At 34.3% G+C, this 16,319-nt stretch overlaps 1 protein-coding gene across 1 annotated transcript in view; it reads left to right on the plus strand.

Moving 5' to 3' along the window:
• col5a3a (collagen, type V, alpha 3a) overlaps positions 1-16,319 on the plus strand; it is a 223,546-nt gene that overhangs the window by 75,290 nt on the left and 131,937 nt on the right. The window contains exons 18-19 of the mRNA XM_072916024.1: positions 15,078-15,131; positions 15,200-15,244. Coding sequence (XP_072772125.1) covers positions 15,078-15,131; positions 15,200-15,244 — 99 coding nt within the window. The remainder of the gene's footprint in view (positions 1-15,077; positions 15,132-15,199; positions 15,245-16,319) is intronic.

Below are 16,319 nucleotides of genomic sequence, written 5' to 3' on the forward strand. Positions count from 1 at the left end.
TAACATGTTGAATTGAGAAATGGTATTACATAATTCCTGGAATTTCGGGAAAACCGGGAATTTTTTCAGTTAAAAAAATAACTTCGTTTTTTTTTTGTCCTAATTAAGAGGAATGTTTTGACGGTGGAACGGTTGAAATGCGTTGAAAAATGTGGAAGAAGTCGATGACAGAAAAAAAGGGTGAAAATAGGGCTTTGGAAAATCAAGAATTCTGGAAAATCATGGAATTTTTTTGAACTTGGAAGAAGGGTTGTTTGAATTTTTAGAACGGTGGAATGTGTTGAAGGTGGAATGGTTTAAATCGGTTGAAAAATGTGGAAATGGTGGAAGCTTGAAAAATGGCCAATTCATTTTGAATGGGAAAAATGTCCCGGAAAAGCTGGAATTCTGGGAAATCTGGGAATTTTTTGAAATTTTCAAAGGAAAGCCTGCAATTCCCGAATAGGCTGAACAGTTTGAAGTTGGAACGGTTTGAATCGGGTGAAAAATGTGGACGGTAGAGCGCGCCAAAATCTGGAGAATAATAATAATAATAAATAGATGAATTTTGGTGTAGAAAACCATATGTGTGAATGTTTTCATTTTGTTAATTGTTGATTTTATTATTTCATAGAATAATCAATCATTCCACAATGTAATAATTGGTTTCATTATTTCATGTTTTATTTCATTAATGTCTCATTTAAGTCAAATCGGGAATTTTTTTGAAAATGGTAAAAAACTTGAATTGTCTGAATGAGTTGAAATGGTTGGTGGTTAAAATTTTCCAAAACGGTCCAGAAATGTTGAAGTGGTAGCATGTTGAATTGAGAAATCGTATTACAGAATTCCTGGAATTTCGGGAAAACCGGGAATTTTTTCAGTTAAAAAAATAACTTACTTTTTTTTGTCCTAATTAAGAGGATAGTTTTTAAGGTGGAGCGGTTGACATGCGTTGACAAATGTGGAAGGAGTAGTTGCCAGAAAAAAAAGGGTGTAAATAGGGCTTTGAAAAACCAAGAATTCTGGAAAATCCTGGAATCTTTTTGAACTTGGAAGAAGGGTAGTTTGAATTTTTAGAACGGTGGAATGTGTTGAAGGTGGAATAGTTTAAATCGGTTGAAAAATGTGGAAATGGTGGAAGCTTGAAAAATGGCCAATTCATTTTGAATGGGAAAAATATCCCGGAAAAGCTGGAATTCTGGGAAATCTGGGAATTTTTTTGAATTTTTCAAGGGAAAGCCTGCAATTCCCGAATAGGCTGAACAGTTTGAAGTTGGAACAGTTTGAATCGGGTGAAAAATGTAGACGGTAGAGCGCACTAAAAATCTGGAGAAGAAGAAGAAGTTTAATAAATAGATGAATTTTGGTGTAGAAAACCATATGTGTGAATGTTTTCATTTTTTTAATTGTTGATTTTATTATTTCTAAGATTAATCAATCATCCCACAATGTAATTATTTGTTTCATTATTTCATGTTTTATTTCATTAATGTCGCATTTAAGTCAAATCGGGAATTTTTTTGAAAATGGTAAAAAAAAACTTGAATAGTCTGAATGAATTGAAATGGTTGGTGTTAAAATTTTCCAAAACGGTCGAGTAATGTTGGAAGTAGTAACATGTTGAATTGAGAAATGGTATTACATAATTCCTGGAATTTCGGGAAAACCGGGAATTTTTTCAGTTCAAAAAATAACTTAGTTTTTTTTTTTGTCCTAATTAAGAGGAATGTTTTGACGGTGGAACGGTTGAAATGCGTTGAAAAATGTGGAAGGAGTAGTTGCCAGAAAAAAAAGGGTGTAAATAGGGCTTTGAAAAACCAAGAATTCTGGAAAATCCTGGAATTTTTTTGAACTTGGAAGAAGGGTTGTTTGAATTTTTAGAACGGTGGAATGTGTTGAAGGTGGAATGGTTTAAATCGGTTGAAAAATGTGGAAATGGTGGAAGCTTGAAAAATGGCCAATTCATTTTGAATGGGAAAAAATGTCCCGGAAAAGCTGGAATTTTGGGAAATCTGGGAATTTTTCGAATTTTTCAAGGGAAAGCTTGCAATTCCCGAATAGGCTGAACAGTTTGAAGTTGGAACGGTTTGAATCGGGTGAAAAATGTGGACGGTAGAGCGCACTAAAATCTGGAGAAGAATAATAATAATAAATAGATGAATTTTGGTGTAGAAAACCATATGTGTGAATGTTTTCATTTTTTTAATTGTTGATTTTATTTTTTCATAGAATAATCAATCATTCCACAATGTAATAATTGGTTTCATTATTTCATGTTTTATTTCATTAATGTCTCATTTAAGTCAAATCGGGAATTTTTTTGAAAATGGTAAAAAACTTGAATTGTCTGAATGAGTTGAAATGGTTGGTGGTTAAAATTTTCCCAAACGGTCGAGAAATGTTGAAGTGGTAGCATGTTGAATTGAGAAATCGTATTACAGAATTCCTGGAATTTCGGGAAAACCGGGAATTTTTTCAGTTAAAAAAATAACTTACTTTTTTTTGTCCTAATTAAGAGGATAGTTTTGACGGTGGAGCGGTTGACATGCGTTGAAAAATGTGGAAGGAGTAGTTGCCAGAAAAAAAAGGGTGTAAATAGGGCTTTGAAAAACCAAGAATTCTGGAAAATCCTGGAATTTTTTTGAACTTGGAAGAAGGGTAGTTTGAATTTTTAGAACGGTGGAATGTGTTGAAGGTGGAATAGTTTAAATCGGTTGAAAAATGTGGAAATGGTGGAAGCTTGAAAAATGGCCAATTCATTTTGAATGGGAAAAATGTCCCGGAAAAGCTGGAATTCTGGGAAATCTGGGAATTTTTTGAAATTTTCAAGGGAAAGCCTGCAATTCCCGAATAGGCTGAACAGTTTGAAGTTGGAACGGTTTGAATCGGGTGAAAAATGTGGACGGTAGAGCGCGCCAAAATCTGGAGAAGAAGAAGAAGTTTAATAAATAGATGAATTTTGGTGTAGAAAACCATATGTGTGAATGTTTTCATTTTTTTAATTGTTGATTTTATTATTTCATAGATTAATCAATCATTCCACAATGTAATAATTGGTTTCATTATTTCATGTTTTATTTCATTAATGTCGCATTTAAGTCAAATCGGGAATTCTTTTTAAAATGGTTAAAAAAAACTTGAATAGTCTGAATGAATTGAAATGGTTGGTGTTAAAATTTTCCAAAACAGTCGAGTAATGTTGGAAGTAGTAACATGTTGAATTGAGAAATGGTATTACATAATTCCTGGAATTTCGGGAAAACCGGGAATTTTTTCAGTTAAAAAAATAACTTCGTTTTTTTTTGTCCTAATTAAGAGGAATGTTTTGACGGTGGAACGGTTGAAATGCGTTGAAAAATGTGGAAGGAGTAGATGACAGAAAAAAAGGGTGAAAATAGGGCTTTGGAAAATCAAGAATTCTGGAAAATCATGGAATTTTTTTGAACTTGGAAAAAGGGTAGTTTGAATTTTTAGAACGGTGGAATGTGTTGAAGGTGGAATGGTTTAAATCGGTTGAAAAATGTGGAAATGGTGGAAGCTTGAAAAATGGCCAATTCATTTTGAATGGGAAAAATGTCCCGGAAAAGCTGGAATTCTGGGAAATCTGGGAATTTTTTGAAATTTTCAAAGGAAAGCCTGCAATTCCCGAATAGGCTGAACAGTTTGAAGTTGGAACGGTTTGAATCGGGTGAAAAATGTGGACGGTAGAGCGCACCAAAATCTGGAGAAGAATAATAATAATAAATAGATGAATTTTGGTGTAGAAAACCATATGTGTGAATGTTTTCATTTTTTTAATTGTTGATTTTATTATTTCATAGAATAATCAATCATTCCGCAATGTAATAATTGGTTTCATTATTTCATGTTTTATTTCATTATTGTCGCATTTAAGTCAAATCGGGAATTTTTTTGAAAATGGTTAAAAAAAACTTGAATAGTCTGAATGAGTCGAAATGGTTGGTGGTTAAAATTTTCCAAAATGGTCGAGAAATGTCGGAAGTAGTAACATGTTGAATTGAGAAATGGTATTACGGAATTCCTGGAATTTCGGGAAAAACCGGGAATTTTTGAGCCATTGTCATTGAGACATTTGTTAGAATAAATAAATACATTTGATATGTTATTGATTTTTTTTTAATCATCCGTCTTGTGCTTGGGGCTTAATTTTAATGATTTTCTCTATTATCTTATAATGGGTTATATATAGGCGATGGATTACGGCCAAAATGTAATGACAACATCCGGGCATTCTGCTCCGCCGCTCCCTGTCTGTGGAACGCTCTCCCTGACCACCTGAGGGCACCACAGACTGTGGATGTTTTAAAAAAAAAAAGATTAAAAACCCTTCTTTTTAAAAAAGCCTTTATTTTTTTAGATATATGCATACTAGTTTTAGCTATTTGGCTGTTCTAGTTTTTATTTTTATTTATTTTTTATTATCTTTTTATTTTTTTAATACACTTTAGCACTTTGAGGTTGTTTACTCAATGTAAAGTGCTTTTAACAAATAAAATCTATTATTATTATTATTATTATTACCGTATTTTTCGGACTATAAGTCGCAGTTTTTTTCATAGTTTGGCCGGGGGGTGCGACTTATACTCAGGAGCGACTTATGTGTGAAATTATTAACACATTAGCGTAAAATATCAAATAATATTATTTATCTCATTCACGTAAGAGACTAGACGTATAAGATTTCATGGGATTTAGCGATTAGGAGTGACAGATTGTTTGGTAAACGCAGGCCCGGCCCGTGGCATAGGCTGTATAGGCAAATGCTAAGGGCGCCGTCCATCAGGGGGCGCCACGCCAGTGCCACAAATGTTGGAGAAAAAAAAAAAAAAGTTGGTACTATTATTTCTAAATACAAAAAATAATCCCACGTTAATTAAAATGCAAAGTAAAGCCTATTTAATAGAAATATTATTTGTTACAACATTACGCCCCCTCCCCCCGCACGGTGCGCCCCCTCCCTTCCCGTATCATGACTCTTTTTGGACGTCACCACATCAAAAAATCAACACAAGATGTCAAAACGGCCAAAACTGTCAGGTGCCCAGGGAAGAAAAAAGAGAAAAGAAGAGGAGGAGAAACGAGAAAAGACAGAGGTAGCAGGTAGGTAACGTTAGCCTACATAAAATTATTTGTCTGTTACAGAATGTGATAGTAACCTGGCTTTTTAGCATTAAGCTAATGTTACATGATTCAGCAATTGCTAATCAATAAATAGCTAGTTCTGTTTTAACGTCGGGTTAATATTGTGGAGGGGGCTAAATTGTTATGGAAAATAATAATGTAACGTTAGGTAATTACAGTACTCCCACCTTACATTCCTCAGGGACATTTGTATTAGATCTTTTAAGCAGGTGTTTTTTGTTTACATTGTTATTGCCTTCTGGTTAGCTAATGTTTGCCCTGCAGGTAATAGTCACTTTTCCACCCCTTTATATATTAGGTATAGTTGTAAGTAAAAAAAAAAAAGGTCAAAGACAAAGCTATTCGGGTTCTTGTGAGTATATACACTTCACTGCCGATGTGGGGGGGCGCCACCTAAAATCTTGCCTAGGGCGCCAGATTGGTTAGGGCCGGGCCTGGGTAAACGTATAGCATGTTCTATATGTTATAGTTATTTGAATGACTCTTACCATAATACGTTACGTTAACATACCAGTTGGTTATTTATGCCTCATATAACGTACACTTTTTCAGCCTGTTGTTCACTATTCTTTATTTATTTTAAATTGCCTTTCAAATGTCTATTCTTAGTGTTGGCTTTTATCAAATAAATTTCCCCCAAAAATGCGACTTATATATGTTTTTTCCCTTCTTTATTATGCATTTTCGGCCGGTGCGACTTATACTCCAGTGCGACTTATACTCCGAAAAATACAGTATTATTATTAACCTTGGAGGAATACCATCAAAATTAAAGCACAAAAGCCACAACCACATAGTTCGTTACTAGCAACTACTATCACCATCGTTGGCGTATACCACGCAAAGAAAATGAAATGCAGCTCAGGCGGTTAGAAGCAAGAGGACAGATATATTCCGAATGTTATCACTGTTACAAAGTGCCTCTTGAAGGGATGTGAGGCGGGCGGACGAGATCTAAGAGCGTGGCTGGTGAGGCTGTCATTTCTCTTATGCGTCTCTGCAGCAAAAACACGCCCGCCTATCGACTCGCACTCCATCTTCCTCCCAGTAGGAGCTCTTGGCTCAGCGGGCGGCTGTCTCACCCAAATGCATCACCGTACGCGGGAAGGAAGGAAGTGCCATGAGACATGCTCGTGTGTTAGGCTGCAGAGCAAAAACTGTATGGAGCTGCTCGGTTCCCACTGGTATTATTGTCATGTGCAGTAAGAACCTATGCATTAAGTAGGTACTTTATTGGGCAGCTTTTCAGACATATTACATGACATACAGTCGCGATCAAAAGTGAAGAACATAACGTCATGACTGTCTTGAGTTTCCAGTATTTTTTTTACAACTCTTATTTTTTTGTGATAGAGTGATTGGAGCACATACACTGACTTATAGCATATAACAATATTATATTACTGTTAAGCAAACTATGAATAATAAAACATGTGCATACCTGCCAACTTTTGAAATCAGAAAAACCTAGTAGCCAGGGTCCAGGGGCCGCAGGGCCCGGTAGGTCCAGGACAAAGTCCTGGTGGGGGGTTCCTGCGCCCCCTGACGCAAAATGATTATTTTTGCATTCAGACAGGTTAAAATGTTGCTAAAACCATCACTTTTCTATCAGTCACAGTGACTTTTCAAAACAAAAATATTACAGCAAAAATCATATGGGTTGATTGACATGTTTATTCTGTAAGCTAACTTCAATAGTTTGAAATTATTTTGACAGTTAATGCCAGTTATCCTGTCAACCTTTCACAAGACTTCAATTTGTTAATTGAAAGTATAAACACTTTTTACAGTAAACAAATGGTAAAACAGTACTAAACAATTCCATAAAAAAAAAAATTGCTGTCATTATTAACTTTCTGTCCAAGCTTGTATAATCTACTGCCTTGTTCAATTGTAAAAAATATTCTGTGCCTAAAATTCACATTTCTATCACAATTATGATACTGTAAACATGGTAAGCTAACTTCATTAAAATTAATAGTCCTGTCAATAGCATGGAATTACAATTCAAATGTCGTTTTTTTGTAAGCCTTTCAAAAGAATTCAAAATATGAAAAATTAATGAAAATTAATTGAAGCCATCAGACACTTGAAAAGTGGCACATCACATCTCTAATGTAATCATTTGAACTTTTCAACAGAAATAGCACTGCAAAAATATTAAGGACATACTTCTGTATTTTGGTAGTTATGCTGTCAACATTTAACAAGATTTCTTCAACTTGGACTTAAAAGCATAAATAGTATAAACACTTTTAACAGTATAACATTACTAAACAATTCCAATAGATAACATTGGTGTCATTACCTTTTTGTTTGCTCAATTATTGCCTCCGTAAATAAAACTTCGGCATTTATCACATCCAAAGAATCTGTTTGGGCGACGAAAAACGTTGAAAGTTTTCCACTTGTACCGAAATCTGTTACCCATCGGAATTTGTAACTCCAGGGGGCGATGTTCCCATGGCGTTTGTTTGATGGTTAAACGGCAAGCCCAAAGAGGAGGAGAAGAAGAACGCTTGCGTAAATGGCGTAAACTATCCTTAATGCTGAAACGTCAGTTGTCAGAATTTCAGCATTAATAAATTACACATATTCTGGAAATCAATGACTTACTTTCATTATAGTATGAGTCCATTGTTATTATTAATGCTGAAATTCTGACAACTGACGTTTCAGCATTAAAGATAGTTTACGCCATTTACGCAAGTGTTCTTCTTCTCCTCTTTGGGCTTGCCGTTTAACCATCAAACAAACGTCATGGGAACATCGCCCCCTGGAGTTACAAATTCCGATGGGTAACAGATTTCGGTACAACAACGGCATTAGACTTGTGTTTTTTTGTCCCAACGTGGTCTTTTACATCGCTAATTCCTCCGTGTCCGATCGAAAAATCTTGTCTGCACAAGGTGCAATTCGCGTAGTTTTCACCCTTTTTGGAACGGATAATTATTCCCGGATAGGCTTTTGAATATTCTTCACGGAATGACTGCAGTTTTCTTTTCGGTTTAAGACTCGTATGCGATTTTTCTCCGGCTGATTCCATGATCGTTCGCTCGTTTGGAAACAATGGCCTCGTGCTTGGCAGCGGTGCTATAAATAGCCTCGCGCATGGCATTCGGAATGGCTCGTTGGAAGTTACGGGAAGCAGTGTCGATTGTCATTGTTGTTACGTGCTTTCGTGAATAAAACTTAAAAAAAATTTTTTTTTTTAATTAATGAAAAACCGTATTTTTTATCACTGCAACCGTAACCCGGAATAGGTTGATGAAAACCGTACTAATTACGGGAAAACCGGAGTAGTTGGCAGGTATGCATGTGTCATTTATCATAGCTACACGTATGGAAAAAAAACAACATGTGAAAATCAGAGGTATTCGGTGAGGTAAGATGAATTAAATGCGCTGACAGTTCATTGCTCCTGCCAAATGAATTGCACCGAGTGGAGCGGATCACCACTCCAAGATGGCGGCCCCGCGTCTCGTCAGCGCCAGTACGCAGTAGCGCTCCATGCTGCGTACCCTTATAACAGGGGTGCTCATCACGTCGATCGCGATCTACCGGTCGATCCCGGAGGGTGTGTCAGTCGATCACCAGCCAGGCATTAAAAAAAATAGTCCTAAAAATGAGCGATCATAAATCTTCACTATGACGTCACTTCCGTCACTTGATTGACATTCACGGCACCCGAGGGTCTTCTGAGATGACGCTGGCTGCCGCCAGCTCATTAAAATTACCGACTGGAAGGCGAGAAACACTTTATTTCAACAGACTCTGGCGCCGTACCTGTCGTCAAAACTCCAAAGACCGACTGCACAGTTGCTAAATAAAAGCGCTGCTTCATCCTGCCTGCGCTACCAAAATAAGAGTCTCAGAAAGCTGGCGTGCACAAGCTAGCAAGCTACGGAGTTTGGAGACAATGTATTTCTTGTAAAGTGTATACAAAGGAGTACGGAAGCTGGACAAATAAGATGCCAAAAACCAACCACTTTCATGTGGTATTGGACAGAAAGGAGGACTTTTTTTCTCCTCCATTCGGAAATGCGGACATTATCAGCACCACTGTCTGATTCCAATCAATGCAAGTCATCAGAATCAGGTAATACACCAACTTATATTCTTGTCTTCATGAAAGAAAGGAATCTATATGTGTTAAACATGCTTGTATTATCTCTAAACACTTTTAACTTATTAACAATATTAACTATATGTGTTAAACATGCTTGTATTATCTTTAAACACCTTTAACTTGTTACCAATATTAACTATGTGTTAAACATGCTTGTATTATCTTTAAACACTTTTAACTTATTAACAATATTAACTATATGTGTTAAACATGCTTGTATTATCATTAAACATCTTTAACTTGTTAACAATATTAACTATATGTGTTAAACATGCTTGCATTATCTTTAAACACCTTTAACTTGTTAACAATATTAATTATATGTGTTAAACATACTTGCATTATCTTTAAACACCTTTAACTTGTTAACAATATTAACTATATGTATTGAACATACTTGTATTATCATTAAACACCTTTAATGTATTAACAATATTAACTATATGTGTTAAACATGCTTGTATTATCTCTAAACACCTTTAACTTATTAACAATATTAATTGTATGTGTTAAACATGCTTGTATTATCATTAAACATCTTTAACTTAACAATATTAACTATATGTGTTAAACATGTTTGCATTATCTTTAAACACCTTTAACTTATTAACAATATTAACTATAAGTGTTAAACATGCTTGTATTATCTTTAAACACATTTAAGTTGTTAACAATATTAACTATATGTGTTAAACATTCTTGTATTATCATTAAACACCTTTAATTTATTAACAATATTAACTATATGTGTTAAACATGCTTGCATTATCATTAAACATCTTTAACTTGTTACCAATATTAACTATATGTGTTAAACATGCTTGCATTATCTTTAAACACCTTTAACTTATTAACAATATTAACTATATGTGTTAAACATACTTGCATTATCTTTAAACACCTTTAACTTGTTAACAATATTAACTATATGTATTAAACATACTTGAATTATATTAAACACCTTTAATGTATTAACAATATTAACTATATGTGTTAAACATGCTTGCATTATCATTAAACACCTTTAACTTGTTAACAAAAACATATATTTCATAAATAAGTAAATATAAATTATATATATGAATGAGGTAGATCCCCACGACTTGATCAATTGAAAAGTAGCTCGCCTGCAGAAAAAGTGTGAGCACCTCTGCCTTATAAGATGTCTAGGAGCTTGTGTTTTTTTTTTACAACTACCATTGAGTTAACGCTTGTTAATAACACGATTGAGCGTGCATCACTCTTTCTCCACGGCGGGGCTTTACCTTGGTGTCAGAAGTGCTTCGGTTTCAACCCGAGGAGAGGGTGCGATTAGTCGAGCACGGCCGCCATGATGCCAGCTTTTCGCGCCACAATATCGCCAGGAAGGAGCTACGTCACGACGCAGGAGCGCATGCGCCGCCGCCGAACGTAAACAAACATGGCGGCGACGACGACGAGTCGCATTGAGGACGCTGAAGTTGTCTGGAAAAGAAAGCTTGGAAGTGTACAAAATTCAAGTTTGAGCTCGTGGATATTAAAGCAGGCCGGACTGAGGAGGTGAGAACAATACAGTTGGCTAGTGATGGGTTGATGAGGCGTCATGAAGCGTTTTGACACATTGCAAAACTGTATTGATACTGTGTCGATACTGTGTCACTAAATACTGACATCTGCTGGACATTAAAAATCCCTACAGGCAACCTATGGACCGACTCAACTGACACTGATTTGATGCCCTAGTACAGGGGTCACCAACCTTTTTGAAACCAAAAACTACTTCTTGGGTACTGATTAATGCGAAGGGCTACCAGTTTGATACACACTTAAATAAATAAATATATTGTCATTTGTAAGTTACACGTAAGTGTGATTTAAACAAGAATAGCTAAATAAATAAATTTATATATATATAAAAAAAATGGGTATTTCTGTCTGTCATTTCGTCGTACATTTTTTTTTCCTTTTACGGAAGGTTTTTTGTAGAGAATAAATGATGAAAAAAACACTTAATTGAACGGTTTAAAAGAGGAGAAAACACGAAAAAAAATTAAAATAACATTTTGAAACAGAGTTTATCTTCAATTTCGACTCTTTAAAATTCAAAATTCAACCGACAAAAAGAAGAGAAAAACTAGCTAACTTGAATCTTTTTGAAAAAATTAAAAAAAAAATTTATGGAACATCATTAGTAATTTTTCCTGATTAAGATACATTTTAGAATTTTGATGACATATATCAAAATCAAGTACCTACTGTACTGTTTACTTGTTAAAATACCCTTTTTTAGAGCTAAAATATACCCAAACGACCACTTTTCTGCTGCCAAAAATAAATTTCAAGTAATATTTTGATATTGACACATCTCATCTCTGCATATTTTACTAAGATACCATTATGAGCATTACATATATCAACATCAAGTACCTACTGTACTGTTTACTTGTTAAAATACCCTTTTTAGAGTTAATATCTACCCGAACGACCACTTTTCTGCTGCCATAAATGGATTTCAAATAATATTTTGATATTGACACATCTCATCTCTGCATATTTTACTAGAATACCCTTATGGGCATTACATATATCAACATCAAGTACCTACTTTACTGTTTACTTGTTGAAATACCCTTTTTAGAGCTAATATCTACCCAAACGACCACTTTGGTGCTGCCAAAAAATTGATTTCAAGTAATATTTTGATATTGACACATCTCATCTCTGCATATTTTACTAGAATACCTTTATGAGAATGACATATATCAACATCAAGTACCTACTGTACTGTTTACTTGTTGAAATACCCTTTTTAGAGCTAAAATCTACCCAAACGACCACTTTGACGCTGCCAAAAATTGATTTTTTTGATGACATGTTTTAAATTGGTTAAAATCCAATCTGCACTTTGTTAGAATATTTAACAAATTGGACCAAGCTATATTTCTAACAAAGACAAATCAGTATTTCTTCTAGATTTTCCAGAACAACAATTTTAAAAGAAATTCAAAATACTTTGAAATAAGATTTACATTTGATTCTACAGATTTTCTAGATTTGCCAGAATAATTTATTTGAATTTTAATCATAGTAAGTTTGAAGAAATATTTCACAAATATTCTTCGTCGAAAAACCAGAAGCTAAAATATTTATTATTCTTTACAATAAAAAAAAATAAATTACTTGAACATTGATTTAAATTGTCAGGAAAGAAGAGGAAGAAATTTAAAAGGTAAAAAGGTATATTTGTTTAAAAATCCTAAAATCATTTTTAAGGTTGTATTTTTTTCTCTAAAATTGTATTTCTAAAAGTAATAAGAAGCAAAGTAAAAAAATAAATGAATTTATTTAAACAAGTGAAGACCCATCCATCCATCCATTTTCTACCGCTTATTCCAAGTGAAGACCAAGTCTTTAAAATATTTTCTTGGATTTTCAAATTCTATTTGAGTTTTGTCTCTTTTAAAATTAAAAATGTCGAGCAAAGCGAGACCAGCTTGCTAGTAAATAAATGACATTTAAAAAATAGAGGCAGCTCACTGGTAAGTGCTGCTCTTTGAGCTATTTTTAGAACAGGCCAGCGGTCGACTGATCCGGTCCTTACGGGCTACCTGGTGACCGCGGGCACCGCGTTGGTGACCCCTGCCCTAGTATATACAATAATATAAACCAAGTCATTGTATTTCATTTAGGATTATTTCATATCTTCATTTAAATAAAACTATATTTGTATCTCTTTTAGATACAGTCAATAAATAATGTGAACATGTATCATAACATGGAAATCTAAGAGAACGTGTTGTGGATGATTGTGGACTGGGAATTTTTTTTAATTTTATTTTTTTACACATTTTTATAAAAAAAAAAAAAAAAAAGTTTTTCCGACGTATTACATTTTAGACGATTTCTCTTCTTAGTTATTATTTCTCCGGCTGTAAAAAAGACACGCTCACAGGGCACAGAGGAGGCGACACAGTTCGCGTATTGGTCACGTGACCAAAACAGCTCATGATCGGTCACGTGACTTTCTAAAAGCGGTACGCGCACCGACACAGGGTTTTGCTCTTTGAGCTCGACGCATGCGCCGATGCATCGGTGTTGCCGGACCCATCACTACAGTTGACTTTGTAACTGACGGAAGAAGTTGCGTCCCGGTGTTGGGCGCTGGGAATTTTCAAAATGGGGTCCCAGTGGCTCCATCAAGTCATAAAAATGGGGTCCCACTTTTTTTTAATAAGCATTTTGAAAAGAAAGGATACATCTATGCATTGTCCTGTTATATCTCACATTCTATATTGTTTTGGAAACATGTTGTCATAAACGTTACTTAATTCATACAAAAAAAAATTATAAAAAAGAAAACACATTTTTTATGCATATGTAAATGTCAAAACATTCATTCACTTTCTTCTTTCCTTCATGGATCTAAACTTTACCAAAATCAACACATGTCATCTCTGCATATTTTACTAGAATACTCTTATGGGCATTACGTATATCAACATCAAGTACCGTGTTTTTCGGACTATAAGTCGCAGTTTTTTTCATAGTTTGGCCGGGGGTGCGACTTATACTCAGGAGCGACTTATGTGTGAAATGATTAACACATTAGCGTAAAATACCAAATAATATTATTGATCTCATTCACGTAAGAGACTAGACGTATAAGATTTCATGGGATTTAGCGATTAGGAGTGACAGATTGTTTGGTAAACGTATAGCATGTTCTATATGTTATAGTTATTTGAATGACTCTTACCATAATATGTTACGTTAACATACCAGTTGGTTATTTATGCCTCATATAACGTACACTTATTCAGCCTGTTGTTCACTATTCTTGATTTATTTTAAATTGCCTTTCAAATGTCTATTCTTGCTGTTGGCTTTTATCAAATACATTTCCCCAAAAAATGCGACTTATACTCCAGTGCGACTTATATATGTTTTTTTCCCTTCTTTATTATGCATTTTCGGCCGGTGCGACTTATACTCCGAAAAATACTTTATCTACTGTACTGTTTACTTGTTAAAATACACTTTTTAGAGCTAATATTGACCCAAACGACCACTTTGCTGCTGCCTAAAATGTATTTCAAGTAATATTTTGATATTGACACATCTCATCTCTGCATATTTTACTAGAATACCCTTATGAACATTACATATATCAACATCATGTACCTACTGTAATGTTTGGTACTTATTTAGTCCTCTCACAAGTTGGAACGCTAACCAGCTGTACTAAAGCCACCACCAGGTAGTGATTTTTTTATTTTCTTTATTTTTTTGGGTCCAGACCAAAGTACCACAAATATGAACACACTTTTTAACACTGTAGTGTTTCTTTAAGTCGGTGTAACATTCCCATTTTCAGCTCGAGCGAGCCGAACCGCGACGGAGGCAGAAACCAAACAACCAAAACAAAGCGCACTCGCAGAGCAAACATGACAAGTGTGAACACGTCAAAAAGCAGAAGAGACCAGGCTGTTTATAAGATGGAGACAGGAAAAAATGGAGACGGAAAAAGACAAATGGGAGGCAGAAATTGTGTTTGCGCTGCAAGAGGAGAGAGGAAGAGATACAAATCATGGCTGGAATGATTCTATTTCCATATCAATCACTTCCCGGGAGATCACAGATGTGGCTTTGGAACAGGTGGCTTGGCCGGCCTACAAAGAGCATGTGGGGGTGTTTTTCTTTTTTTGTGTGACAAAAACAGCACACAAACATCAATATTTTGTCCCCCTTATTATTATTATAATACTCCAAGCTGACATGGTTTAATCACGCATGATAATGCTTTTCTTTTGTGCTTTGTCTACAGGGTCCTCGGGGTCTTGTCGGCCCGAGGGGGCCACCGGGACCGCATGGCCAACCGGTAAATCCACACAGCATAGAGTACAGGATAAATAACTCTCTAATCGCACCTTTTATGCATCTTGGCAGGGAATCACCGGAACAGATGGAGTGCAAGGGTCAAAGGGTAACCTGGTCAGTCCTGCTTCATAATTATATTTTGAATGATTTATCAACTGACTCATCTATTAAGAGATAGATAAAAATGACGTGTGCTATGAGGATTGCAGTACTTTTAACCCTTATACAACCTTTAAATTTACTCTTAGGATCCAAAAGGGATCCGCTCATCAAAGTGTCATAAGTCAGCAATAAATTATTTTTTATATTTATTTTCAACGCTTGAAATCTTTTAACAACTTCAGATCTATCTACTGATACAGTTTTTTTTTTAAAGTTTTTTTTAAATTGTTTTTATGTTTTTTTAATGTTTCATGGCATTTATTTGTATCAAAAATAACTGTTTTCTGTAAAGGAAGAATGCAATATTTGTAAAAAAAAATAAGTTAAATATAATTGGGGTTGGGTAATTACAGCCTTCAATATATCAGTATTTCATGACAACATTCATTTTGATACAGTAGAGAAAAATATTACATTTATAGTGCCTACTGAGCTATATATAATTTTTTTAAATGTTATTTAGATGAATGTGTGTGAGTGTATATATATATATATATATATATATATATATATATATATATATATATACACACACATATATGTGTGTGTGTGTACACATATGTATAAATATATGTACAGTATGTATATACACATATGTGTATATATATGTATATATATGTGTATATATATGTATGTATATACATATATGTATATATACATATATGTATATATATATGTACATGTGTGTATATATATATATATGCAAATATGTATATGTATGTATGTATGTATATATATGCATATATGTATATATATGCATATATGTATATATATATATATATATATATGTATATATATATGTGTATATATATGTATGCATATACATATATGTACATGTGTGTATATATATATATATATATATATATGCAAATATGTATATGTATGTATATATATATATATATGCATATATATATATATACCGTATTTTCCGCACTATAAGGCGCACCGGATTATTAGCCGCACCTTCAATGAACGGCATATTTCAAAACTTTGTCCACCTATAAGCCGCCCCGGACTATAAGCTGCG

This window comes from Nerophis lumbriciformis, linkage group LG24, assembly GCF_033978685.3.
Source record: "Nerophis lumbriciformis linkage group LG24, RoL_Nlum_v2.1, whole genome shotgun sequence".
Classification (NCBI taxonomy): domain Eukaryota; kingdom Metazoa; phylum Chordata; class Actinopteri; order Syngnathiformes; family Syngnathidae; genus Nerophis; species Nerophis lumbriciformis.